This window comes from Atheta coriaria, unplaced genomic scaffold (genome assembly GCF_025399875.1).
Source record: "Atheta coriaria isolate IRGN ID8LTWV9N9 unplaced genomic scaffold, Caltech_Dcor_3.1 hic_scaffold_6_pilon, whole genome shotgun sequence".
Classification (NCBI taxonomy): domain Eukaryota; kingdom Metazoa; phylum Arthropoda; class Insecta; order Coleoptera; family Staphylinidae; genus Dalotia; species Dalotia coriaria.
Window position 1 is genome coordinate 5,470,100 of NW_027045448.1, and position 27,346 is coordinate 5,497,445.

General features: G+C 34.3%; 3 protein-coding genes across 5 annotated transcripts; 1 reads left to right on the top strand and 2 right to left on the bottom strand.

Annotated features, from left to right (window-relative positions):
- Positions 1 to 23,090, bottom strand: Cht6 (Chitinase 6). 3 transcript variants are annotated; one of them, XM_065306411.1, is made up of 12 exons: positions 21,891 to 22,460; positions 8,435 to 8,678; positions 7,608 to 7,992; positions 7,269 to 7,398; positions 6,852 to 7,037; positions 6,528 to 6,790; positions 6,115 to 6,467; positions 5,668 to 6,059; positions 4,939 to 5,606; positions 4,783 to 4,878; positions 4,334 to 4,721; positions 1 to 3,925 (listed from the first exon to the last, which is right to left on the bottom strand). In XM_065306411.1, the coding sequence occupies exons 1-12, from the start codon at positions 21,891 to 21,893 to the stop codon at positions 1,202 to 1,204; spliced, it is 5,832 nt and encodes a 1,943-aa protein (XP_065162483.1). In that variant the 5' UTR covers positions 21,894 to 22,460; the 3' UTR covers positions 1 to 1,201. The 3 variants fall into 3 exon arrangements, with proteins under 3 accessions (XP_065162483.1, XP_065162482.1, XP_065162481.1); XM_065306410.1 differs by lacking the exon at positions 21,891 to 22,460 and adding an exon at positions 22,966 to 23,090 and having other exon boundaries at positions 1 to 4,721; XM_065306409.1 differs by having other exon boundaries at positions 1 to 4,721.
- On the top strand, positions 22,493 to 23,235 carry LOC135794937 (thioredoxin, mitochondrial-like). The gene is made up of 3 exons (XM_065306436.1): positions 22,493 to 22,743; positions 22,819 to 22,942; positions 22,999 to 23,235. The coding sequence occupies exons 1-3, from the start codon at positions 22,607 to 22,609 to the stop codon at positions 23,116 to 23,118; spliced, it is 381 nt and encodes a 126-aa protein (XP_065162508.1). The 5' UTR covers positions 22,493 to 22,606; the 3' UTR covers positions 23,119 to 23,235.
- Strump (WASH complex subunit strump) lies at positions 23,176 to 27,276 on the bottom strand. The gene is made up of 9 exons (XM_065306412.1): positions 27,137 to 27,276; positions 26,974 to 27,073; positions 26,719 to 26,910; positions 24,578 to 26,652; positions 24,350 to 24,522; positions 24,015 to 24,291; positions 23,702 to 23,913; positions 23,487 to 23,637; positions 23,176 to 23,389 (listed from the first exon to the last, which is right to left on the bottom strand). The coding sequence occupies exons 1-9, from the start codon at positions 27,274 to 27,276 to the stop codon at positions 23,242 to 23,244; spliced, it is 3,468 nt and encodes a 1,155-aa protein (XP_065162484.1). The 3' UTR covers positions 23,176 to 23,241.
- Between the last annotated feature and the right edge of the window lie 70 nt (positions 27,277 to 27,346).

A 27,346-nucleotide genomic window follows, 5' to 3' on the forward strand; every position in this document is an offset into this window, starting at 1 on the left:
TTCTTTTAAACATAAATATAACATATATTTAACACATGTACACACAGTTTTGTTAGCAAAAAAAATACTCGCACATACTGGCCGAACAACAATTATTTTACAATCTCGATACAATACAATAAAAATGAAGTTCTATGTCTATAACTATAAGTGCATGTAACTAACAAACTAATTGTTATTTAAAAAAAAGTAGTAAACTAATAGATCACTAATTACGTACAAAACAGAATTTCACTGCTTCCACTAAAGTTTAAAAAAATATGATGTGGTTTAGTATGGTTTAGTTTAATTTTGATGTTAAAGAGAAACTACTCACTACACGAGCATTACAGCAAGAAATACTTGGTTAGTTTGATAACAAGTGGCATCAGTTGGTGTTTCGGTGTCTGAAAAACATTCACAGAATATGAGAACGAGCAGTACAACCACAAACGACGGTGCTGAGAGTGTTGCGCAGTGTCAAATCTACTTTTACACATTTTCACTATGTACATTTATAAGCCACAGCGCTATCGAATTCAAGTGTTGATGGCAGTATTGCTTCATAAAGTGGTGGCATGGTTTCACCGGCAAAGGCAGAGAGCCAGTGATTAGAAAGCAGTATGGCAGGCATGTACATAATTGCTTAAAATGCAAAACACCTGAAGAGAATTTTTACTTTTCTCGCTTCAATATATTTATATATACATACAAAAACATTCTTGGCTTCTTTTCCAAGCGGTGCGCGACGAAACAACTTCGACATGGTTATGGAAATTGATTGAATAAAAAGTTTAGCAAGCTAAATTAGGTCGTGATGGCGGTTTGGAGACACGCTCTCGATGGCTTTGATTGATTGCCTTCAATCTTCATCTGTTTATTGCTAAATTATTGAGTCTCACTTTCTAATCGCGGTAATTTTACATTTTCATCCAAATGAGTTTAGTGTTAATCCTAAATGTCATTCGAAAGTTAAACAAATAACAAACGTGATCAACTAATCAATTTATTATAACAAAATAAAAAATACGTTTTATCTATCAACCGAAATTTTGTGCTGAATAAAACCAAAACTATTCTAAATAGAATCTGATAAAAAATCGTACACAAATTTTGTTTGGAGTTATTAACAACTATTGTATCTCTTAGGTTTGACTAGCACGAACAATCCTAATTTGTATAGACTTTTAATTACAACCTAATTAACCTCAAATCCATCCACCTATGCGCTTTTTTCTTTTTTATGTACAGCAACAGCAATGGGAGCAATTTTAATAACCTCCTTATCATTTCTAGCAACCTCAACCACTTGAGCTTTCACATCGCTTGCATCATCATGGAGAATCTTCACCGGAACGAATTTCGCTTTAGGGTCGATGATTGCCTTCTGCGCACGCGCGTAATCCTGATCCAGAATCTTAATATTTACATATTTTGTGTGTTGTGTTTCTAGCAGCTCTTCGCCATCTTTGTTTTCCCCGCTGGACATTTCCGCATAACTAGGCGCTTCGGTTTTGAATAAACCCTCTAAAGCAATAGTTGACACTTCAGTATTAAACAATGGCCGAGGCGTGATTGTTCGCACGTTTGACTTGCTTTCGATAAGAATCTGATTAGGAATTATCTCAACTGCTTTCGCATTCACAATGGCTGGGTTCTGACGAGTGTAATTCAAAACCTTGCTATCTCCGTAGATTTCAAACTTGCGCTCTTTCCTGTTATTATCAAATGGATTCAAGTATTCCGTCTCAATATTAGGACCATTGATATTAATTTTTAATTCTCCTTTGGAATCTTCAGTGTTTTGACCGTTTACAACTTCAATGTTGGTAACTCTGTTGATCACACCAAGGTGATCCACTTGTGTGCCGTTGTTTGATCCGTTTTTAATTTCTACAATTCGATTGACTTCAATTAACTTCTCGAAGTGATTGGGTACATCACCATCGAGAGAATTTAATGTTTTGTCATCTTCGGTTACAGATGGTTCTGTCTCAGCGAAGATGTGATAGAATGTTGTTGGTTTATCAGTAGTAGTTTTGGATTGTGCTTCATGTTCAGTGGTAATGGACTTATCAGTACTTTCAATTTCATTGCTAAATGTGGTAATATCCAACTTGTCAGTGGTAAAATCAGAAGTAGTTTCTGTGTCTTCATTGGTTGTTGATTCCGAGTGGGTGTTACCAGTTGTAACACTTGCCGAACTGACAGTTGTAGACGCTTGGAATGGTGTATTCATTTTTCTGGTCTTGGTAAACAATTGTTTGTTACGTTGATTTAGAGCTTCAACGTTTATGTCAGCTAAATCAGCTGTGGTACTAAGAGGTGTTGTGCTTGTGAACCTCTTGTAACCATTTCTTGTTGTGGTTTTTATACGTTTAGTAGTTTTACTATTTGGATTGAATGGAACATTAGTCCATCTTGTAGATGTGTCTGGTTTTTGATATTGAGCTTGATTTCTGTTTAAATTGAACCTTGGCAGAGCTGGACGACTTACAGCAGGAGTTTTAGCTTCTTCTTCATCTTCTTCATCATAATCACCTTCTTCATCTTCATTTTCTTCATTGTCGTCAAATCTTTCATCATCGTTGTTTTCATCTTCGTTATCTTCATCATTATCAATCACAGCTGCAGTTGTACCTTTAGTAAATTTGTATGGAGTCCTACTAGCACTTCTGAAAGTACTACTAATGGTATCATCTCTAGTCACACCACCAAATCGTGGACGGGATCTCAAAATCGTAGGCTTTTCCAACTTTCTGAACGGTTTAACTGTTCCATGACCCACATCATCAAGTTCTTCTTTTCGGGGCTCTTCGGTGGGACCATTTTTAGTCGGACGCAATTTGAATGATTTTTTAGAACTACTTTCAAACCTGTTTGCTGATTTTGAAGTTAATTCAGGGTGGGGCGTTGTAAATCCTCTGGATTTCAAGTCCAGCTTAGGTCTATCTTCAGCTGACTTGTAGATTTTGTTGGTGTACGCCAAAGTTGAAGCAGTACTTGAACTTACAGGTTCATCAGTAGCAACTTCTGTGGTATCATCATTATTATCATCTTCATCAGTAGGTTTGTCAGTTTGTTCTTCAATCGGTTCAACAGTTACATCATTTTCTGTACTTTCAACTTCTATAGGTTTAACAGTAGTTGTGGTAGTAGTAGTAGTGGTAGTCGTACTAGATGGAACTTCTAAAGTTTCAGTAGTACTTGAAATTGTATTCAAATTATATTTATTACCCGAAACTGGAATCAGTCTAGTTTTTATTGGAACGGCACTTTCTGTAACTTCAGAATCAGAAATAGTTGTTGATGGTGTTGTTCTGATACGTTTAATAATTCTGAATTTTCTATTACTTTCAGTTGTTTTTTCTTCAACTGGGGTTACCTCCTCAGTAGCTGTTGTAGATGGCGTTGTGGAAGTCACTTTTCTTAAAATAATCCTAGTTCTGACTATAATATTCGGTTCAGTGCTGCGACTTGCAGGATTTGAGCTAGGAGCTAATTCAGTTTCTTCCTCAATGGCACTTTCGGTTGTAGTACTTGTGCTAGTGGTTGGATATCTAATTCTTTTAATTACTTTTCGTGGCACTGCCTTAGCATCATCTTTAATGGCGTTCGTGTTGGCCCGATTCAAATCACTATTCTCTAAAATATTACTCTCTGATAGTTTAATATCATCATCGTCGGTGTTACCACCATCAATTTCATTCCTTCGTCGGTAGGGTAATGGCGTCGTGCTTCTTCCTCGATATCTTCTTGCTTGAGTCACTTCCGAAGGCTCTGTAGAAGTTTGAGTGGAGACACTAACAGGTCTCAATCGTCGTACATGCGTGCGCTGTACTTTGGTCACTTTGGGCTCTTCGGTGACGGACTTAATTCTAACATTTACACCCTCATCACTAACCGTCGTAGTCGACGTCGTCGGACGGCGTCTACTGCTACCAAACTGTGAATTTTTCAAATATTCTCGTGCTAGAGTTAAAGTACGTGAACCCGTTTTAAAAGTTTCTTGTGTTGTTGTTGTAGTTGTAGTTGTTGATAATGGTGGTAAAGTATCAGTGCTAGTGGGTGCTTGTGTGACTACAGTGCTAGTGGAAGTGCGCGGGCGTGACCGTCTGCCATGATGGTTAGGATTATTTACATTGAAACCGAAATCGGCTGCGGTGAGTGATGACAAGTCGCTGATAGCGGACGACTCGGGTCTGTAATGGCGTTCAGTGTGGTCGATGTGCTGTTGTTGTTCTTGTTGCTGGTCGGGCGATTTTTGTGCATCAGTTTTAAGCGTGAAACGTGCCGTACCCCTAATCCTACCTCTTGTTTGTGTCTGTACATTGCTTAGTGACTTAGAACTCACCTTAGGGGCTTCCGTCTCCACGCGTGATGTTGTTGATGTGGTTGAAGAAGATGATGTTGGTACAAGTTTCGTTGTAGTTGTTGTTGACGTTGTTGTGGTAGTTGATGGTACCAATTTGGCGTTTGTGCTGATTGAGAATGGGCGCGGTTCCAACAATTGCGGTTCAAGAATTTCGTTTTTGGGTGATTCTGTGATGGATGGTATTGTTGTTTCAAAGCTTAATGTGTGACTTAATGGCTCATCGCTAATGAATGTTAGAAGCGTGTTAGTAATTTTTGAATTAGTGTCTGCTGTTGGTGATGCAAAACTAGTTGTTATGTCCTCTTCTTTTTCTTCTTGCTCAGTTACCGGTGGAGCTGCCGTTGTACTACGTCTAATCTCCTTATATCTGGACAGAAACAAAACAAATAAACAACTAATTCCAACATTCAACCTTTAGAAAGACATACCTTGAAGTTGTAGCTTTGGTGGTGGTTGATCTTTGACGATTTAGAACAACATAGTTTGGTGATGCAGTATCCACTTCCTCTTCTCCCAGTACCACCCTATAACAACATTAAAAAGGATTTCAATCGTGTTCCTCAATAAATTATTACAATAATTACCTATCCAAAGGTTCCTCCTCGTTTCTTGCAGTAGTTGTAGTTGGTCTAGACCTCTTTAAAGTAACATATGGCGACTTGGATGTTGTAGAAACTTCAGGTAACTTAACAGGTTCCTCATTATCTTCATCTACATCATCTACTGGAGCAGCTGTAGAGACCCTATTACGTCTTAATGAGATATATTTAGGTTTTTCGTAAACCGGAGCAACTTCTTCTTTTGTTTTAACCACCTCCTCCTTATCATCCTCTGGTGTATCTTCGTTGCTTGTTGTTCTCGCACGGGAAATAGTTGAATATTTAGGTCTTGCTAAAGATTTCTCAGTTTTGTCTTCATTGGTTAAACCTTCATACTGCGGACCACGACTATTGCGGTTTCTATTAATTGAGTTGTAATTTATAGAATTCTGACGATTTGTGGGATTGCTCAATTTGGTTTTAGCTAAGACTTTTTGATACAAAATTTGTTTAATAGGTGAAGGTGTAGTGGATCCCGGTTGAGTTGGTTCATTAGCATCATCTTTCAGGTTTAACTGTTTCTCCAGTTCTTCGATACCACCAGCTTTCTTGATCAACTCCAACAACTCTTTAATCACTTGTGGATCCTCGGAATCCGATTCTGTATCGTTGCCATCTTTACGGTCCTCATCTTCATATTCTTCATATTCCTCCTACACAGAAATTAAATTATATTATATTATATTAAAATGTAGGCACGAACAAAACACGTACCTCATACTCAGGTGTAGTGGCCTTAGTGGTAGAGACAAAAGTGGTTCTGCTGGTTGCGGCAGTTATTTTCGGCGGTGGTCGACGCGTTGAGAATATCGACAAAGAGTCAGGTCTTCTTGTAATTTCTTCTGTGGTTGTCGACGTTTTAGTAGTTATACCGGACTTTGTAGCCGTGGCCTCGGTGGTTGTGGTCGTGGTGGTTTTTGTTTTTTTATTACACAGCACATTTTGAGTGTAGTCACAAGAAGATGCTGCTTTATTGAAATACAAACCCGACGGGCAAGTGAACTGATGAGCTATAATACCCAATTCGGAGGGTCCACTGAGACACCAGAAATATTTCTTACAATCGCGTGGGTGCGGGTAGAAACCTTCATCTTCACACTTAAAATCTGAAAAATTCATTTAATATGCACAAAAACATTAAAACATAAATAAATAACATACCACCGCCTGGATCTGGTGTTGTTGGTGGTTCTGGTGTTTTGTAACTTGGTGTGGTTACCACTAAACTACTACCACTTCCTCGTACTGGTTCATTAGATTCAGTGGTTGATGATTTGTTTGATTTTCTAGAACTTGGACGACGTCTGCGACTTGATGTACTGCTACCGGTATTGCTTGTTTCTTCAACGCGGCCTTGTGGACGTTTTCGGGAGGAAGTAGGTTCGGCACCTTGACGACCACCACTGTTTCTTGTACGTTCTGTGGATGGTTCTTCAGTTGTTTTGGTGCGGTATCTGCTGGTACGTGGTTTTGCGTTTTTGTTTGATTTTTGAATGGCATTCTCATTACCAAGCCTGTAAATAAAATAATTACTCAAAATTTTTATTCAAAAATATTGAAGATTGAATTTATACCCAAGAGCTTCAACTAAAGCTTCCTTAGCAGCTTCAATAATTGGGTAAGATTTATTGTGACAGGTTCCTCTAAAGTCGTCGTTATCAATGGACCAAAACATAATACCACCCAAATCTTTATCAGCAACATATTGTGACTTTTTCCTTGCGATTGCTTCGTCATCATAACCAACCCATTGGTTTTCTTTGTATGCGTAAGGACCCATTGCTTCGTCATTAGGTTGAACCACCGTCCACTCACCAGAATTTACAGCTTCACAAATCTATACAATACACAAATTAAACAAAATCTCTTCTAGAAATAAAAATAAATATTAAACATACTTCATAATAAGCCAAATAACCATTCTCCCTGGTAGCATCTCCCATTTCTCCCGGCCCATCAGCAGGCGCTCCGATGTCATTGGCATCAGGATTGAACAGCGTGTAGGAGCGACCATAAGTCGGAATACCAAGAACAAGTTTATCGCTTATGGCACCAGCCTTCAAATAATGCTGAATCGTATGCTCCTGCAAACCCACACACAAAGCGCCATGTAAAAAATGATGAATCCCTATATAGAATCAACAATGCACAAACAAACTCATCGTGGATACCAATTCGAGTGGTATCCCACCTACGCTGGCGTTTATGGCAGGCATTTATTGAAGGTGCTAAAGAGGAAATTGCAACCACGATATGACCATGAACTCACGCCTCAAGCGCACCTTGATTCGTTCTGCATTCAGTCCAATACTTACGATATTCAATTCGGTGTCGTAGTTATACTCATTGTCTTCTTCCAACGGGTAGAGTGGTGCATGATGATTCACAGAAGGTTCAAACGCGGAATGATAGTCGTAGCTAAGAATATTCATCCAATCCAAGTATCTTGAATAAATAATTTGTAGAAATTAGAAATTATGCAATGCGATTGTTATGCCTAGGCAGGTAATAATAGAGGTGTGATATTTAAATATGCAAATTAAAAAACTGCATATTTAATCACAACCAGAAGCAGGCAATGTACATTCTCAAATCACAATGCAACGCTATATAAATACCATATATTAATATTAAATAGTTAGTTATTTGCTTACTTCATGAGTTTTGGTACATCATATCCTTTGTTAATGTACTCTATACCAGCTGGTACCGCCATGGTAAGTAACAGTCTTGGTCGTCCGGTTTTCTGTGATTCTCTTTCAAACTCTTCACGTAATTCCTGAACTAATTGTGCGTAGTTATCTCGATCTCTAGGTTTACCTCCATCACGGAAACTTGGATATTCCCAATCTAGATCTAGACCATCAAAGTGATTCTGTCGCAAAAACTTGACGACATTTTTTACTAATTCTTTTCGTCTCTCAGCGCTTGCCACCATGGGAGAAAATCTAGATGAACCTTCATTCCATCCACCAATGGCCAACATTGTTTTTAGATTCTTGTTATAGGTCTTCAAACCGGTAAATTTCGCATATCCACCTATGGAAAGCAATAAAACATGTTTCCTATAAAAATGTATAACAATGTCTTCATTTGTAGCAAATAACTTGATCAATAGGACACATTCTAGGTTAATTTGTCTGATAATTATATAATAAACGCGTATGAAGTAGTTTGTTGAGTCAATTAAGCTTTATATCTTTATAAGATTTTCCTCCATGTGAATAAAATTGCACAAGATGTAAGCAGAGTATAATAATGAAAGTTGTTCTGGTGCATACAATGCAAATTGCATATTGCGCACGTGTAGGTATGACAAGAAAGTTTTGTTTTAACCAGGCGACACCTATTGAAATCATGTCAATTTGAATAAATTGCACGCAAATTGAATTTATAGTGTTAGCAGACTAATTAATCTACAATTGCAATGCACATAATGCAAGAGTTAATTAATCAGTCTGTGGCTGTGAGTCATAGTTACCTTTTTCGATATCTTGATATTTATCGAATGGTTTCAAAGTGTTCTCCTTCGTGAAACCACCGAAGGCGTAAACAAGATGTGTACACAGGTATGGATTTATATTCTGCGGGCTGAACTTTGCTGTTCCCGGCCTATACACTGACCAATTTGTGTAATAACATACCACTCTTAATTCCTTTGATGATGTTTCTAGTATTTTTATAAACATAAACAGTAACAGCCATAGCCATCGATGTTGCGTCCCCTGAAACAATAGAAAATATACGTTTACAAATCAATGCCACTTACAACTGCATTGTAGTTAATTAATTAAATGTGTAGTTGTGGTAGTTATCTAATAATAAAATGGTGGAAAGCTTATTAAGTGTACGGTGTAGTATTATGTGCAAGTGGTGGAATATAAAAAAACGAAGGTGGTTCACATAATCACAATTCATGCCGTGCTTGCGTTGCTGGAAAAGACAATGAAAAATTTCTATTGTCTTTGCTTCTGAGTAACCACATGTAGTTCTACATTTTTTATACAATGTAAGAGAACATAAATTATTCATCTTGTTCGTTCTGTTGAAACTTTGGTAAAAATGGATGTCCTTGTTATTAGATATTGCAACTTATCAATAACAACAATATTATATTATTGTGTAATAATAAGCAGTAGATGCTTGATTGCGCAGAGTCTAGGGTGTCACCGTAATCTTTTTACTGATAAATTGTATTCGCAAAAGTTTCTTAAATTGTTTTGTATATCACAGCGCCATTTCTTTTAAAATTGTATTATTATAACTCTGATTTCATGAAATGCAAAGTTTAATCTTATATTTCACTTGTTTTAAGTTAAATTTTGCGATAAAAAATATCCTATTTCGACATAATAAGGAAGGAAACATACAGAAAAGGAATAAATATGATTTTGCTTTTCTACTATAAGAATAAATTAATTGCAAGTAAAATTCATTCATATTTACAAATTATCAATTGTTTTATTTACACATTTGAAATTTTGTAAGTTATTACTTTATTACTTCCTGAATATTGCAAATGATTTAATTAAACACCATATATAACATAACTATTGCAGGAATGTTCTTGACAAACAAATATCTTTATTCAAGTGTGATTAATTAATAGGAATTTTCATTCATAGCATTTCTGTTTATTAATATCAATTAATATAGCGTATGAAATAAATTGTTGTCAGTTTGTTATGTTACTAGTTTCAGTTTTTCTTTGTTTTGCATTCCGCAAGTACTTGACATAAATTTGCTGATCTGCATACAAATACAGTAAACTTGTAACAATTTGCAATATTGCACTAATTTACACAAACTGGATTCGTTTTGCTTCAATTTCTGTCGTCGTTGCGAAACAAATCGGAGCAAAAAATTTACATTTTCACATTGTGCAACTGTGCAACTGAGACTGTGAAACAAAACACAGCACCTGCCCTAGAAAGTAGGTACAGCTCGCAAAACCACGCAAACTAAAACAAATGAAAAATCAAGTCTACTTATCTTAATCTTAATGCATTATCTCATTCGCGTAGAACATTCAACTACTCGTAATTTATTTTCATTGCAAATTGTCTACAAACTGCTTTCAAAAACGTACACAATTTTTAAATTACTAATTGTAATTGCTGCATAATTAAGAAGTAGGAGTTTAATTAATCTGTAAAGCGCATACTTTCCATTTATTAAGTAAAACTAAAAAATAATTTTTGGCGAGAACAAAATTTTTAATGTTTGGATGTTGTTTAATTAGATGAGCAATTATTTTTTGTAAACCCACTCAGGATTAATTATAACCACAGTATAAAATATTAATTAAAATTAAACTGGAAAGTTAATTGACCTTCTCATCGTTGAATAAGTTCTGAATTGATGAGAAACATCCACACTTCTTCTTTGCGGATTTAAGCTTTTACTTTCTTCAATCGTCAAATTTAAATTTAATTTGTTGAGTTCATGACGTTTGTATAAAATTATGCGTGTAATAAACTGTTACGAAATCAAGGTGAAATCATCAGTGTAGAATTACATGAAGGAATCTTTATTACAATTTATTTATTGCTTTCGGTGCGAGTTTTTACACTTTGTTATCGAAACAATTACAAATAAACGCTGTAACATATAATAAAAGCATACAAAGAATAAAGTGAAATCACAACTTAACTTAAATAATTGCTTTTTTTTTACTTCCGGCAAACCGGATGTGATGTTCAATACAGTAACTGTATACTAACAGTAAATAATTGTTTTATGACTTGAGGAAACTACTTATTTGGTGTAACACCTAAAGATTTATAAAATGTTTTTACATGTTTGGTTATACCGTTAAATTTTCGTATCCATTTAACTACGCATGTGCATTCAGTATACGTTGGATTAAAAAGTTATATAACTCGCACCGCCTCACTGTTGTAGCCTAATTAAAGAATAAATTGCATCTTGGATACACTTCATGTGTATCTGAAACTGTGTTTCTGTTACGAACACATCACGATAAATCGCATCGAATGGCTGGCTGATGAGATCGAGTGCAAGCGTACTCTCGAACTATTCATGAGTTTATTCCGCGTACGCGCACATTTATTGCTGTGCGATTTGTTTCACGTTTGGAATGCGCACCTTAGACGTCGTTTCGCAACTTCTTCGTCGACCAATATCGATAAGGCCTCAGTCGCGGCTCCTGGATGTAAACATGTGAAGAGAAAGTGGACGACTATTCAGGCTCACGTCGCGCCGGAATCAAATTCAATACGCTAACAAATTCTTCGAAATGTTAATAAAACTATTCAGGCTCATACAATTTATTGAGTTTTATTATTTTGGCAATAACAGAATACCAATTCTGTTCGTGTTTTTATTTTGCTTGAATTTGAGTGGCAACTTAAAATAATAAATTCATTTTTATAGATCGAACACACTAACCGCCGTTTTTTTTAAAAGCAGATGAACAACATAATCCCATTTTGAACAATTGACTTAAAGTAATTTATCCATTTAAAAAGTAACCTACAAATTACTGGTTTATTCTACTTTGACCGACAATCAATAAAATGTAGTTAAAATAATTCCACTTCTTTACATATTTTTATCATTAAAAACTCGTCAATTGAGCAGAAATGATCAAAAACCAATAATGGCAGGAAATACACAATCATCCCATCAATATTGTCAAGTGTTGTAAATATAATAATCTACAACAAATTCAGTTGTTTACACAAACTTTTACAAAAATTAATCATTAAAAAATGATTACATCTTTATCGAAATATGTACAAGTATACAACATTCAATATTCAGCTACCTACAAAAAAGCAATTGATATTTAACTCAAGGTAAATCACACATGAACTTGCTTGCAAGGAACGACGTCATTTGTTCGACATTTAAGTAGATCCTGCATGAATTCAATATTTACATCTCAAAACGATTCTCACTCGTAGCAAGTAATTTAGTAATGGAATTCACGATGTAATCATAGTTATGAACAAGCCAAATGACAGGTTACACATTTTTTGCTCAAATCACGCTCGCTAACGTGCAAAAGTACAACTTCAAAATGAAAAAATCGTGCGATAACCATCAATCGTTTTGCAGTGGTATTGCCATTAAACGATTACGTGCTTCTATGCACTTGTAAATTTGATGATGATCGTTCTACATACAAAAGGTATAATCTTCCATTCACTTTATTTATCGCTGATGATTTTTTAAGTAGGTACAGTTTTTAATACACATCCAGATTTCGTCATTTTGGATAGACTAAGAATTGTGAAATAATTAGGTAAATACCTAAACAGATAAATAAAAATTAATCATTTGTTGCGATAAAATATTTGTTCACTTATGTTGGTCAGACTTTAGACTTGAATCATATTGTAATACCTACTGTACAAATTTTAAGAGTGTACAAAATATATTTTTTATTTTTATTGATTTGATGATTGAATTCGCCAGGAGAGATTAATATTGCTCAAATCAATTATATTTAAAGTGTATTCAGGAGTTTTAATGCAAATAAGTGCATCTTAAAGCCATCTACGTTCCATTTGTACTTCTATTCCCCAAACAAACTTCTATCTTCTATTTTATTTACGTTTACTTGTATTTTGTGATAAAAAATAGTCTATGTCATTCTGCAAAGTCGAATTTATCAGCATACCAAAATTTATCAATATCGGTTCCGTGGTTTAGATGTGAAATGAAAACAAACAAACATATCGACATACTGCGTTACTATTGGATTAAAAATAATAATACTTTGTTATGAAACGCTTCAAAGAACTATTTCAATGACAAATATAATTAATAATTAAATATCAAAATATTTAATATTTGAGTCAATAGCATATAAGATTCCATCTGGTTCTTGCCGAGTGTACGACCGTCACAATGTCATTTGCACGCTGATGGCACGAACGTGATAATAACGCGTTAATGCCAGCAGCGAAATGAAAAGCGTATTAAAGCCAACGCGACGAACAACAAGAATTTAATGAAAGTAAAAGCAAGACAGTGGACCAAGGACGCCTGCACTTTTTGTAAACGTGCGTACAGCAACAATATGAAACCACTATAGATTAATTCTTTTTTGTCCCAACGCGACCACATTTTTGTTCATACAATTTTGTACACACACATTTTTAGTTTCGCTTAGCGCTAACTCACTAACTCAATTCATGATTCATGTTTTTGTCGGTGAACAGGTTGGTCTCACGAATTTATTTATATCTTTACCTGGCGTTGAATGCCAGCGAGTTTTGGGTCGTTTACGCGCTCGGTTGCTTCATTTTATTGCATGGTAATGACTCTCAAGATGCTTATCACTCATATTAACCGAGATTTATTCCTTTTATCCGGATATTAATCTTTGTCAAGAAAGCAAAATGTGCAATTTGAACATTTGAAATTTGTCAAGCGAAAAAATTATTGCTCACATTAAGTTTGCACATTTCCAAGATGCAAATTAACCTAATTATTCAATTTCTAAGTGAAAATTGTACAAAGTTATAATCACGCCTTCAAAGCATAAAAATTAATCAATAAATTTCAGATAATCATCGGTTACTTAACAAGAAAATACGATACTAGGTCGCGTGGTAAAGATTTATGTGGATTTGATGCTCGAGGAATGCGAAGAGCTGCAATGACGTAAGCTCCGGTCCGGTGTAATGTTCTGAGGAGTTTTGGATCGCGTGCGTCGTCGGTGTTTGCTTACCCTACAGCGCAGAAGTACCTTTAGTTGCGGCCGTCGCCTCTTTTATTAGTGAAAGTTATTTTCACTACTTTCTCTGTGTGCATAGGCGAACACGGTCCGCGCCTCTGTCTCCGCTGCCATCGGGATTTTGATTTATTTAATGAATATAAATACATATTCATTGAATCGATTATCTGACCTAACCTTATCTAAAGTTAAGATAAAAACATAAAATCACTAGAAAGCGACATCACTAGTGACATCTAGTGGTGCAAAGATTAGAAATTCATAATAAAAATTGTCCTGAATAGCGAAATAAATAATAATGCAAAGATATTAAAAAAACAACTAAAATTAATTTTATTTGAAATTGATCAATATTATCGACAATATTATGTACTTTAACGTTTGGCAGCTGATTTAGAAAAAAAATACACTTGTTTTATTGCAATAACTGAACTGAATTACACTGCAAAAATTAAAAATTAATTTGGTACGACTTTTTTAAATAAATTAAAAACATTTATGGGGATTTAATTACTTCTCAACGAACAAATATTTAAATTCTTTCATTTTTATTATGTGTAGGCTAAAATATTTAACTATTAACACATTTGTTTATAATTATGTTAATTACAAGCAATTTGTGTTTTAACACCAGTCTAATTGCAAGTGTATGATTTCTCAATCGGTCAGAATGTAGTACGAAACACGCGTGTAAGGAAGTAAGTAAAATTCTAAACTGTGTGTACACTGTATTCATTAATGCACAAAAAATATCGTTTTATTGGCTGTGCATAAATTTATTTCGCTTGTCACATGCGTGATATAAGTACTTAAAGATTTGGTAATCACTTGTAAGCTCACGCGTTGTGCAAGTTTATTACACGTTTTCGATGTATGATTTATACGCTTGTAAGTATTGTGACAATAGGTATGGATTTTAAAACTTTCGTTCGAATTCCGATGACTAATAAAAATAACACACATTAGCGCAATGCATTCCGTAAATCAACCTGTGTGTATTTAATGTATTTACAAATTACTACAAATAACTCAAATTTATTCTTTGGATTAGTTAGTAAACTGAATTTGGGTAAAACTAGAACAGTTTTAGCTACGTGACAGTACGCATGTGCACTTTACTCATTAATTAAACATTCTAAAACAGTTCTTAATAAGTAACACAATAATCTCAATCAATGTAAAGCCTAGCAAGTGTTATTTTTTGTTACTCGTTAATAATTAATAAAATAATTAATTAACCGATTACTTTCGTGTGAGCACTGCGCTAATTTATTCCCATTTAAATGAATACCTATTACGCACGTGTTCGCGCACGTTTACATAATCGAAATCGAAACTTTCCGTTTCGATTTGAAACCTGATTATCATATTCATGTCCCATTGAGGAGCCTGCCAGCAATGAATGTCATAACCATCCGAAATCCGAAATACCTGACAATCAAGTGGCAATGATTCATTCTCACATTCGCACATTCAAATATTAAATGTTAAATATTTGGTTCCGGTGTGTTGCGTTGTCACACGCAGCAAAATATCTTGTTATTTGCAATACAATAAGTTTTGAATAAATATGCATCGATAAATCTGCGTTAAGAGATATATTCTGAGAAGTTGAGAAGCGCGCTTTCATTTTTTTTCCGATTTCGATTCTCACCATGAAACAATCGTCACTTCGTTAGTTGAAAATCTTCAATAGTGAAGAAACAACGCTAACTAACTAAATAACTAACTAACTAACTAGAAAATCATCGTAAATCTGTTCTGGTAAAGCATTTTAACGTATATTAACTTAATTTTAACTTATTTACTTTTCCTTTGAAGTTTTACATTCGTGCAACATTAAAATAAACAAACCAGAAACGTATTTTTCTGTGTTTAATGTATGTACCAGTACGTATATTAATTAGATAAGTGCATTCATCATCATCATATTTACATTTTTTCCTTTTTATGTCCTTCTTTCTTCTACTAATATACCTCAAAATTTAAATTATATGTAATGAACTGCCTGCGATGCACTCTTCATTCAGTGCTTACACAATCATGAGAATTTAATTAGAAAGAATACGTCAAAAGAAAGTAAACCCGAGTAACTCAGGCATCTTTAGTGATTCCTACAATGTAATTCATTCTTTGTGGCATTTCTACAACCTGACGTACTTAGGTATATTCAACATCCTCGAAACATCCGCAACAAAACAAGTTTCAACCAACTGAACACACAAAAATACTATTTTTAGTTTTTATTGAACTAATGATTGAATATGATTGAAAGGTCATGGTTCGTCAAATACTCTCACTGCCTCACATAATTTATAGTTAAGGATGATTTCTTTAATAATTCTGTCCATGAAAATAATGAGAAGAATCCGGTTTTAATCTAAACGCATTTACATTAACGCACTATTTCACAATGTTAGAGATCTACTTATTGGTACGTATCTATTTTTTTTATATTCTTGAGCTAATAAGTATTTAATGAAGTCCGTGTAAGGATTTAATTTAACGTAATTAATGGCTATTATCTAATTAGCCGCCAACACGTCTCGAGTTGTCTATCAAGTTGGTATCTACCAAAGATGAAGAAGCAGAGTAAACGCACGAGTGAAGAAAACATGATGCAGTTTTAAATTTGTACTAACACGCAATTAATTTGCGATGTTTCGTGTTTTCATATGTCAAGGTTTTTGAAGCGAGTATTTAATGGCTTGGTATGTTGGGAGTTGATCTTTACAAAAACGGAAATGGATGAATAATAAATTAATTGGTAAATTATATTTAAGTACCGATCATGAATATTGAGAAAATAATGAAATTAACTGTATTTTATGTATGTAAAAGATGATTTTACATATCTAAATAATAATTATGAAGTTAATTTGTCGTTACGTTTGTTTTTGCTTTATAAGCGTTTAAAAATATATTTTAAAATAGCTAAAACGTATTTAACCTAAAAATAGCAAATGTCATAAGGCAGTCATCTATTTGTCTTGATTTTTCTTTAATAGATGTCGCTATCTCTCCGTTTTAAGAAACATTAGAAGAAAAATAAAATAAACTTCAACTACAAAAAACTAAAACTTCCTTATGAGCACAAATCCTGCTTGAAGATTCCATAAGTAAACCAAACATAAGCCAACTTCTACACAACTTCCTTGTTTTTCTACCGCAACGTAAACATTAATATCAATTAATCCATAGCTAAAAAAAGAAACAAAACGCAGCAAGCGTGATTTCCAAGCAAAATCTAAAGATTAATTACGCATGATTAGAGATTAAATCGCTGGCTGTGTTTCGTTATTTATGGGAATTTTTACTATTATTGTAGATTTTTCTTGGTAATGTCTATTTTTTCGTGATTGCATCTGCGGAGTGAACTCTACGTGCCGCAACTTTCACTAAATCATAACGACGTGTTTGGCGAGCAGAACTAATAGCAACTGGGCATATAATCTGCACCAGCATCCACTCTCATATGCAAGCACTGCACTTTAAGTTTGTTTTCACAATTAATTCCCAATCAAGTATTGCTTTGAGATGATTAATCGTTTAATATTGAATTATCGCATATTCTAGAAATCAGTCTGCATCTCTAAATGTTATTCTTATTACTCTAGTGATATGATTTATCGACATACTCATAAACGGATTATAACATGATAAGATCTTAATGCGACTTAATTAATTAATTTCAGGCATTGTTATTGATTGATCGCAAGGAGATATTGTGATAAAATTTGCGTGTGTTTTGTTCTTTGAGTGTACTTCTAAGGTCGGAATGAAAGTGTAATTTTATCGATTATTTGACATCACAAACGGTGGGAACTTTAACAATAAACTAAACTAAAACGAAAGCATTCGAATAATTGAAGAATAGAAGCGTGGCAAATCGTTCGAATCACCAAAGCAGAAACTTTAACGTTCCCATTTATTGTTGTTCAAAAAGTGCAAATTAAACAATTAAATTGTACACAAAATGAAAACAAAACAAAAAACAACACGACATATTACAGAGTTATATAAAGTGTTATATATTTAATTAATTATTTAAAAATATTCTCTTGAGAATGTTTGATTTTTTATAAAGCTGTTTATTATAAATTACATAAATCGAACAAGCAAAAAATTTCAATTTATATTTTGAGTAGTTAGAATTTAAGTAGTGGTACTTCAATTTTGAAACTATTTTGATTTGATAGCAAAATAATAGAATAATAAATTGAACTAGTCAAGTATTTGACACTTCACTTGATTAGGATTAAACTACAATTTAATTTGTATTTATATGTAGTAATAGTTTATGGAAAATATAATATGTACTTAATCCATTTAAACAATGTAATGAATACTTTTGATAATTATGTGTGATGTTTCAAGAATTTAAATTCACATAAATGATCAAAAAAGGTGAAGTCGAGCAGTGGACTTGATTGTGGACTTGATGGTTTATTAAGAGCAACAGGTTGTTTTGTAATCACTCGTAAAATATCAGCGCGTGCTCTAAATGTCGACTTGTTTGTTGTTTGGCAATAACATTTTTGTGTGACACGCGCCTAGCGAAACTCAAAATTCAAACAATTACAGATATTATTCTTAGGTGTGGTTGTTTCATTCGTGTATCGTACCAACAATAATTATATGTTTAGCAAAATCAGTCAAACATTGTGTTTGAGTAGATATTTGCAAAAAATAATACATGCTTTTTAATAATGCTACTCAAATATAAATTTGGTTAAATTTACAAAGTTTGTAATTATTAATTAACCGGGAATCTTTGGTATAACTAATAATAGCCTATATTTACACAAATGTCAATAAGTTACTATTATTTCTTATTTTTCTCTGCATTGAAAAGACATTAGTGTAAATACCATCAATTATATCTCAAAAAAATTATGAACCAAAAGAATGTTCTTATTTTGTAACCACAACATTAATACCTCTAAATTACACATATTTATATCATTATCTAATCGTGCCGGTTCGTGTAGTAAACGATCTTAACACTTTTTTATTCTTACGTTATTTCTTTCGATCAATAAATCAGAGCTAGTTGAAAGGTACGCTTTTGATTGAAATTATGTCTTTAATAGTTGCCGCAGGCATCAAATATCGACTTTCTAGAATTCGGTCAAGACTAAATCTAAAAATAATATTTATCTTTTTGGATTTTTGACACTAATTAACAAATAATTACTTTATTTTTAGTACTCAATTTTTAAGTGCAAAATTCCACGTAAATGCACTTAAAAATACCAATATTTTTAGAAAGGAAACAATTCTCGTAATTACCCACAATTAATACAAAATTAAACATTTCGGTTTTCTTTGTTTGTAAAATATCCAATTAATGATTAAATTATCTAGACAATTAACGCGTTTAATCATCTGCTCCCAAGCTCCAAGATCACACTCCGAATAGAAACTGACTTAGCATTACCTTCAGAACAAATTGCACGAGTAGGTATTAATTAGAATTCCTTTGAAAACGCGTACGCACTGAACAAATCTTAAGATTGCGATGCATCAAGTCCCTCTTTAAGTTAGATATGAACAGAAACACGAGTGCTGGAACATTGTATGGAAATCATGCTGATGTGAAGCTGGGAAACGTCCTTCTTATTTGATGCTTTTTGTCTATTTGCAAGCAATGTTTGTGGGTGAGTGGGTATATTTATCTGATTGAAAAAATTAGACTTTCAACATATTTTAGTTGTTTTTAGTCCTTTATGATGAAATATGTTAATTGTTTAGAAGTGAACATTATACGCATGGATTAAACAATTTTATGGATACTAAAAACTTGAGTAGGTACTTTACTTAAGAGTAAAAGTTTTAGAAAATTGAAATTAAAAAATGTGTGTCACAGAGTCAACGAATCGAAATCTTTGATTTTACTTTGCGAGTTTGCGAAGTAAACTGGTATATGAGATAATTAATTTTTGCATTAGTTAAGTCAATACCTGTTTGTCAAATCTTCGATTACTTAATAAATATGTACTATCAAAACTTACGTAAATTTTAATAAAGAACTACATTTTAGAATAAAAAAAATTGAGATACAGAGCTTATCAGTACTTTTAAAGATTTTTCAAAGGAAATTTGCTTATATGTCACGAATTGACACACTTTTTATAGTTTTAATATCGTTATTTTAAAATTGAAGAGTAAATCTTTCAAATAATTTATTCAACTATCCTTAAATCCGATTAGAACTACCTTAAAACCGCCCTGACCCCTACGCAAGTAGATAAAACTTAGCAGAATATAAAATTCTGCTTTTAAACTAATACAATTCCGGATATAACATAAAAAGGAATCACACTCATGAAACCTAACGCAATTTCCATACAAATTTCATACAAAATTAAGTAAACCAAAGTAACACCAGTGACTCTCAAGTAAAGTAAAAGTGAACATAAACCATTTAACAGTTTTACATATACAGTTACAACGTACGTAACAAGAACATCCTCTTCAGTATGTCTGCAGACATACCTACAATCCTACATTGAAGTACATATAAGAGTGAACATTGCAAACGTTAATTATTAGCCGTGCGTTGTTCCCAATGCAACAGGTTAACGCGAACGCGTTATGTAACTTCAGCAAATCGACGCGTAGACTAGGTGCAGACTGCCGGTTGTAAACCATAGGCGTACGTACGTACGAGTACATTGGTTTACATCTATGCTTACATGCATTGTACACTTTTCGCAGACACGCGATAAACACCCGAAGAACCAACTCGGTGCTTAACCGTCTGTAACGAACGCCTCGCTAGCCTAGAGCACGAGGATTCAGGACATAATCTCTTACATCTTACTTACTTTTTACGTTTTTACACTTTAACGCTTGACGGCGGTGTAAATATACAACATTGGGAGTTTAAAGTTTAGAATCAAAACTTGAGGTGTTGTTATTAGAGCATGTCATCGTTTTAACATTTTGTCATATTATTGAAAGTGGTTAAACTATTATGAATGTTATTTAGTTGTGCGAGAACATTTCCTGAAATATGAGCACACGTTTCTTATACAAAATATAAATTTTTGTATGTGTCATAACCAAAGTTTATAATAAAGCATAAAACTTATTTAAGGGCTCTTTAAACTTTAATTTTGGTGTTTAACTTGGGAAATTACTAAGATATCAGCCACTCTACTTAATAGTTCATTATTAGTTTATTCTGCATTTTTATTAATTACTATTTAATATACTCATTGGCGTGGCATGATGATGTTTATTATTAAAATGATTATTATCGTTGATAAGAATCAAATCATTGCTTGCCCATTGAAAGAAATTGATTTATTAAAAACAATGAATATCAAATGCAAGTATTTGAAGAAGATATCCGAGATTTAATTCTAAAAATTTCTCATTCAATATTTTAAAGAAAGCGAAAACAAATGATTGAATTGAATAGTTCAAGTGGATTAGAAAATTGATTGGTTTAAAATTGCAAAAATTTCGATCCATGAAAGCGGCTCCCAAAATTTCATGACATTCCAAAAAATGTGAAAACAACAAAATTGCATTAACGCGAATCCGACAGCCGCGGCATATGGCATTGCACCATAATTTTAACTTTCATCGGCCACGACAAACAATAAATTAGACACCGCCTTTGTAAATATTTTCTTCGCTAGTAGCAAATTTTGCGCGCCCGCTTTTACTTTCCGCATTCAAAATGTAAAAATTGGCCGAACGCTTGAGCAAACAATACTAATCAACATAATAATAACTACTTAAGTATTTAAAGTAACTTTACATGCGATTACTTAAAAGTTTAAATTAAATGCAATGAAAGTAAAACTATTCTTTTCTTTATTATGTCTTGTGGCATATGCAAATCATTTATAATCAATTTTTCATTTTTAATAATTTTTATTCTTCCTCCGATTGTAGAAACTGATAATGAGAAGCATAAACAGAAAACATTTTCTCTCTGCTAATTTATCGCAAAGCGCGATCACACACCTTCTGCTTTCAGTATTCATACAGCTAACATAGAGTTCATTAACTAAAGATCTGTATAACTCATCGATTTTTGTTTTGTTTCAATAGATTAAACACAAGCAATAAATGCGTATTATACGCAAAACTTTCCAATGGCATTAACAAACGAATGCCTCTGAAGAGAATTCAGTCAGAAACTTTAGACAAGTACTTTTCCTCGGTGTTTGTATAGAATTTAAATTAAAGTTTATATAAATTCACTCACCATTTTGAAGAAAATCTCTTTGCGTGCCTTATCCGTTCATTAAAAAGAATCAACACACATGTCACCACAAAACTGTGACACAGTCCGACACCCTAGCGGCGTTCGAATGGCGGCTTTCTACTTTGTAAACTTTGTGAATGCGCTCCTGCATACAAAAACGAATTAATTCGAAAAAATCGGAAATCCACCGCGAACACTCTAGGAATTTTAATACGCGATAAAAATTAACATGCGATGAATAAAGTGTGAGGAATGCGCCTCTTAATGTTTATGTGTTTGCTGAGCGCGCGCCGCCGATGCAATGTTATTAACAAGAAGCAAATAACTGGTGGTACCGTGCGCGCTGAAGAGTTCTTAAGCGACTGACTCGAAAGGAAATGCGCGACTAGACAGACGCACCAAGTCGATTTGTTCTTTGGCTTTGGGTTGGGTGCGAGTAAGGTGAAAGGTAAACTCGTGGCGCTCAACGATACAAAACAAACTTGCGTTTTGAAGTAATTTCTTGATTTCCAGGCAAAATTAAGTTATAATTAAAAAACTTTGTTACGTTTGGACACAAAAGGTCTCATATTGAATAGGAGTATGCTGTGAAATCAATAATTTAGTTTGTTTTTTTAATGAGAGAAACGTTTGGTGTTTTGTGAAAGGCTTCAAATTTTAGTCTAAACACATTTTACTGTTTCTCCTGAGTATCATTTTAAAATCACTTCAAAATCATGAATACCTGCAAAATACTTCGGCGCCTTTCAGGGCAATTCAAGCGTAACGCTTCGTACAAGGTTTTGGACGAGAAAGACTTTTCAGAGAAAATCGAGAACAGCACCAGCCCGGTGATTGTAGATTTTTGTGCAAAGTAAGTAAATGTTCATGTTAAACAAAGTTGTGGTCCGTTTTACATTGTTATACTTATCCATTATTAATTGTTTAGTTGGTGTAAACCATGCAAAGCAATGGAACCGCGTTTAGATAATGTCGTAGCAAAACACAAGGGCAAAATCTCAGTAGCCCAAGTTGACATTGACAATATGGCCGAGGTTGCCGCAAAATACGAGGTAAACCGCCGACATATACTCACGAGCGAACTCTGATCGTATTACAATCACTTTAGGTTGGGTCTATTCCGGAGCTCGTTGTTTTCCGAAATGGCAAGGTAGACGAGCGACTTGTAGGACTCCAAGACGAAGCTAAATTGGGCACGTGGGTCGACCAAGTTGTCGGCAAGAAGTAAAAACAATTGAACCTAAATAATCAAAAATGACTGCGAGGATAAAAATATATAATCAAATTCATAGAGTAACACAATCTATATACTTTGGATTAAATCAATAAAGTATCTGCATCCATACTTAGTCTACTTTTCCGTAATAGTTTGTAGCAGATGAATAATTTCTTTGGGAATGCATTTCTGAAAATGCGCGCGTGACTCCTCCGAGAACGAAGTCGTAGCATCCAGTAACTTGAGAGCGAGGGTTGCTTCCAATGGAATGTCATTTTTAATGCTTGAAAAATAAAATATGAGCCATAAAATGCAATCAACGTTAATTTTAAGAGCTTGATGTATCATGCATCGCTTGATACACATAACTTAACACTTACGACATTGCGTATTTGCTCAAATGTACGGCATATTTGCACATAAATTCGATGTAAATCTTGCCCAAGTCAAAGTTGAGTTGTTTGATAAACGTGTGTAAGCCAGTGCAAAATACAGCACCATCCATTTCGTTATTCTTCTTAGCTGTCAAACCTAGAATTTCAGTATTATAAACATTGTCATGCGTAATTAATAGACTGTTAATTGCTGGGCGCACCTGGCGTCTGATATAAGAACATTTTTTGCAGGTGCATGAGCGTAAATACGAACAAATTGAATGCGCAAGCCCCGTCGGCTTTGGCGTTGACGTAAATCTTGTTAAACGGATTATTCATTCCGGCGTAATCGAAATATTGAGAAAGTTTCTCCATCAACTCTTCCGACGGTCTGCTTGTGCAATTGTCATTCGTAAAGTCCAATATTAATGCCCTAATAGAACATAATAGAACACAATGTTGTAATAATAGTTTAAAGACTTTAAAGTGAACAAAGAATAACATTTAAAACGAATGTGAATGTTCGTAAATTACTTATTTAGTGAACTGAGTGACGACTCCAAGTTCTTCGCGTCGAATTTGCAAGTGCTGTTTAGGTTGAACGCAATTATGTTGCGCAAAATCTGCAGTTGACCAATGTTCAATAAATGGTCCAGCATACCGTTGTACAATTTGCTTGCTTTGGCTATAGCGTTTTGATACACTTTTTGTGGATTAATGCTACTCTCATCTAAGGATTTCATTTCCTTCTGAATAGTTGCTGATGTTGTTGTCCAAGAAGCATTTTTTGTTATTTTGTTATCAAAAATATCTAAAAACATCATCAGTTAAGAGCTAACAAGATGGCGCAAACTTTCAGTTACCCTTACCAAGTATTTTGTTTAAATTGGAAACAATCATAAATGAAAATAAGCGATCAAGCCCGACCAGGCCGGTAACTTCAATCGCATACATAATCATTGCAATAGTTTGCTTATTAGCGATAATTTTCTGCGTTTTCATGTCGTACCACGTCGACGTCTGCTCAATGTAGAGCGTGCTCCTGTAATTGCATAAATTATTAATAGTTTTCATTTTCGTTTGGCAAGTAAACGCACTTTGGGTCCGTGATCCGTAGAATTTCCCTCGCCAGTCGGCCGACAAAGTTCTCACTAATGCTATCTGTCGGCGCATAGTGCGGAATGGGCACGTAACGACTTTGGAACGCGCTTTCCCAATCGTGCACCTTGTTACGCAAAAACCCATTGCACTCTTGCTCCACATTGTAGTTTATGATCCGGGTGATTTCTTCTTGCCATATCTTCAGGCCGTTCACGTTCACGTAGTCTTGAATGTACTCAAATGAGCGCTTATACCCGTCCATGATCAGCCCGATGCGCTTCAGCTTCTGGTCGAGTTCCTCGTTTTTGTTCCGTCCAGTGAATACAATCTCCACGTGCAATGAATGCGCAATATGTTGAACTAACTCTTTACGAATGCCATCCTCGAGTAGTTTCTTGGGATCCAGACAAACAACACCAACGAGAGTGCTTTTCATCATGCGCATGCCTTGACTAAAGACAGAAATCGAATGTGTAAGATGTGCGAACTCAAAACGTTCATTCAACTGTGCATATTCTTTAACTTTATCTTTCTCGAGACGTGTCGGTAGTTCTTTTAAAACAGTCGTTTGCATTTGAATGATACGCGCCATTTTTTCAAACATCATTTTCGGCATGATTTGTAAAACCATGCGTATGTAAATCTCCAACTCATTTGAATAGTATTGCGATACTGATATTAAATCTTCACTGTGGGCTTGATTAATCCTCAATAAAGGAATTTCTAATGCAGATGCTAATTTTAAGAAAACCGCACGTAACTTAATAACTAAAGTAGGCTCAGCTTTGATGCCGGTTTGCATAATCGGTGTGTAAGTGTCAATTAATTCCCAAGCATAACTTAGATCTCCAATTATTTGCATTGTTATCAACACGTCTTCGTTCACTTTCATATTCCGGAGCATACGGTCCAAATTCTTACGGATTTCCTTTAAATATTGAATAATTTGCAGCTGCGAGTTCAACTCGTGAAACTCTTGAACTTCCTCCAGTGCTTGTATTAATTGTACAATCTTCATCGAAGAAGTGTCGTCATCTTGTTGAAGTCTTTCAACTTGTTTCGATATCTCCTTAAACCATACTTCAAGATTTTCGTTTTTCTGCACGCGTGTCAATGGTTTCGTCCCGCTGAACACTTCGGATATCTCCATTAAACTCGAGAAACTTTCACTCCTCATCACCTCCCAGTTATTCTGTTTATCTTGCAGCAGCGTTTTGAATATATCTTTGACAATTAGTTCCAATTGCGCCGTATTTAACAGCAATTTAAACACTTCGACTGCATTGTACTTGGATTCGACAATAACCAATTCGCGTAATTGTTTGGCTTTCTTAGACCTATCGACTTTTCGCGCAATTGTATGCAACATCAACCAGCGAATTACGACATTACAGTCTCTCAATGCATTAATAGTATTGTGAATGTTTTGCAATAAATTGTCCTTTGTGAGGGTGCCTTCTTTGAGTAGGCGCGTTGTTGTTGTGAGATGTTTTTGAACCGCTTTGCCATTTGCATTCGCGTAATTTTTTATGTTAACCGCCTCCAACGTGTTATTGAGCGCTAACTTTGCAGCTTTAAAATACTCCCAAGATTCAACTAGATTAATCGTAAAGCCCATATATAAAGCTATCACCCAATTGTCTGGGAAGTATTTGTCAACAATTTCGCGCATTATGGCAGTTTGGGAATGCAGTGTATGAGGTGAGAAGAATAAACAAATACATAACATAGCAGCTTGTGATGTCAATGCAGTACTTCTGTGTCTTGCGAGTGGGTAAACCGTCAATTGATTGTAAATATCATCTGAACGTAGTTTACCTATTACCAAATCGATGTAGAACTCTTTTATTGGAATACGTCTGAAATAGTCTTCTGGGTAATTGTTTGGCTTTTTGGTTGCAGATAAGCCGGTTTCTCTTAATAATTTGCAAACTTCATCAATGCAACTTGCCGTATCTCGTCTTTGAGGTGTATAACGATAATAGGAAACAAGTAACCGCTCACGAATAATTCCTTCAATGTGCGCATCTACCATCAGCAGCATTGCACCATATAAATACAGTGCTTCACACTAAACAATGCAAAACAATGAGTATATACATGTTTACATTATTATTATAAAAGAAAATCAAGTTACCAATAATTGTTTACCCTCCATATCAGTAAAAACATTTTCAAGGGACTGATGAATATAATATCCATCTTCTAACTCATCAATGTAATGATTCAAATCAGTAATATAAGTATGAATGCTTTCAAATGCCAAATAAAACCTTTTTATAATCTCGATGTGATTGCATTTGAACTCTTCATCCAAATCTCTCAATACCTAAAGCAGAAAAAAAACTTTTCAGAATATTATGCTAACTATTAGTTATACTTGAATCTATACATCATTAGATTCAATTTTGGTATCATGAGCCTCTGCAGCCTTTAAATAACTAAAATCTTGAATTATATCTCCATATTTCTGACTGTCTTGCTTATTTAATCTGAAACAGAAACAAACACAAGATAAACCATTGTCATTGCATTATAGAATTAGTTTTTCCTACCTAAACACATTTGGAATGTAATGTTTCAATCGCAATATCTCTGCAATGATAGCATTTCCTCTTGAAACCAGTTGAAGAATAGTTTGGCCACAAACATTGTTGTCAGCTAGAAAGTCCTGTATCACTGGAGCCTTATTCATGATTATAATAATAATCACTGATTAAAATGTACTGAATTTGCTGAAGATTTGAGCACCTCCATGAAAATAT

Bases quoted from the DNA above. Each gene is read 5' to 3' on its own strand.
- Cht6 (XM_065306409.1), bottom strand. The intron at 6,791-6,851 runs GTATGTTTAATA...TGTATTGTATAG, and splicing joins GTTATTTGGCTTATTATGAA to ATTTGTGAAGCTGTAAATTC. The intron at 4,879-4,938 runs GTAATTATTGTA...ATGTTGTTATAG, and splicing joins GAGGAGGAACCTTTGGATAG to GGTGGTACTGGGAGAAGAGG.
- Strump (XM_065306412.1), bottom strand. From the start codon at position 27,276: ATGAATAAGGCTCCAGTGATACAGGACTTTCTAGCTGACAACAATGTT. The intron at 27,074-27,136 runs GTAGGAAAAACT...TTTCTGTTTCAG, and splicing joins TACATTCCAAATGTGTTTAG to ATTAAATAAGCAAGACAGTC. The intron at 26,911-26,973 runs GTATAGATTCAA...TTTCTGCTTTAG, and splicing joins CCAAAATTGAATCTAATGAT to GTATTGAGAGATTTGGATGA.
- LOC135794937 (XM_065306436.1), top strand. From the start codon at position 22,607: ATGAATACCTGCAAAATACTTCGGCGCCTTTCAGGGCAATTCAAGCGT. The intron at 22,744-22,818 runs GTAAGTAAATGT...TTAATTGTTTAG, and splicing joins ATTGTAGATTTTTGTGCAAA to TTGGTGTAAACCATGCAAAG. The intron at 22,943-22,998 runs GTAAACCGCCGA...CAATCACTTTAG, and splicing joins AGGTTGCCGCAAAATACGAG to GTTGGGTCTATTCCGGAGCT.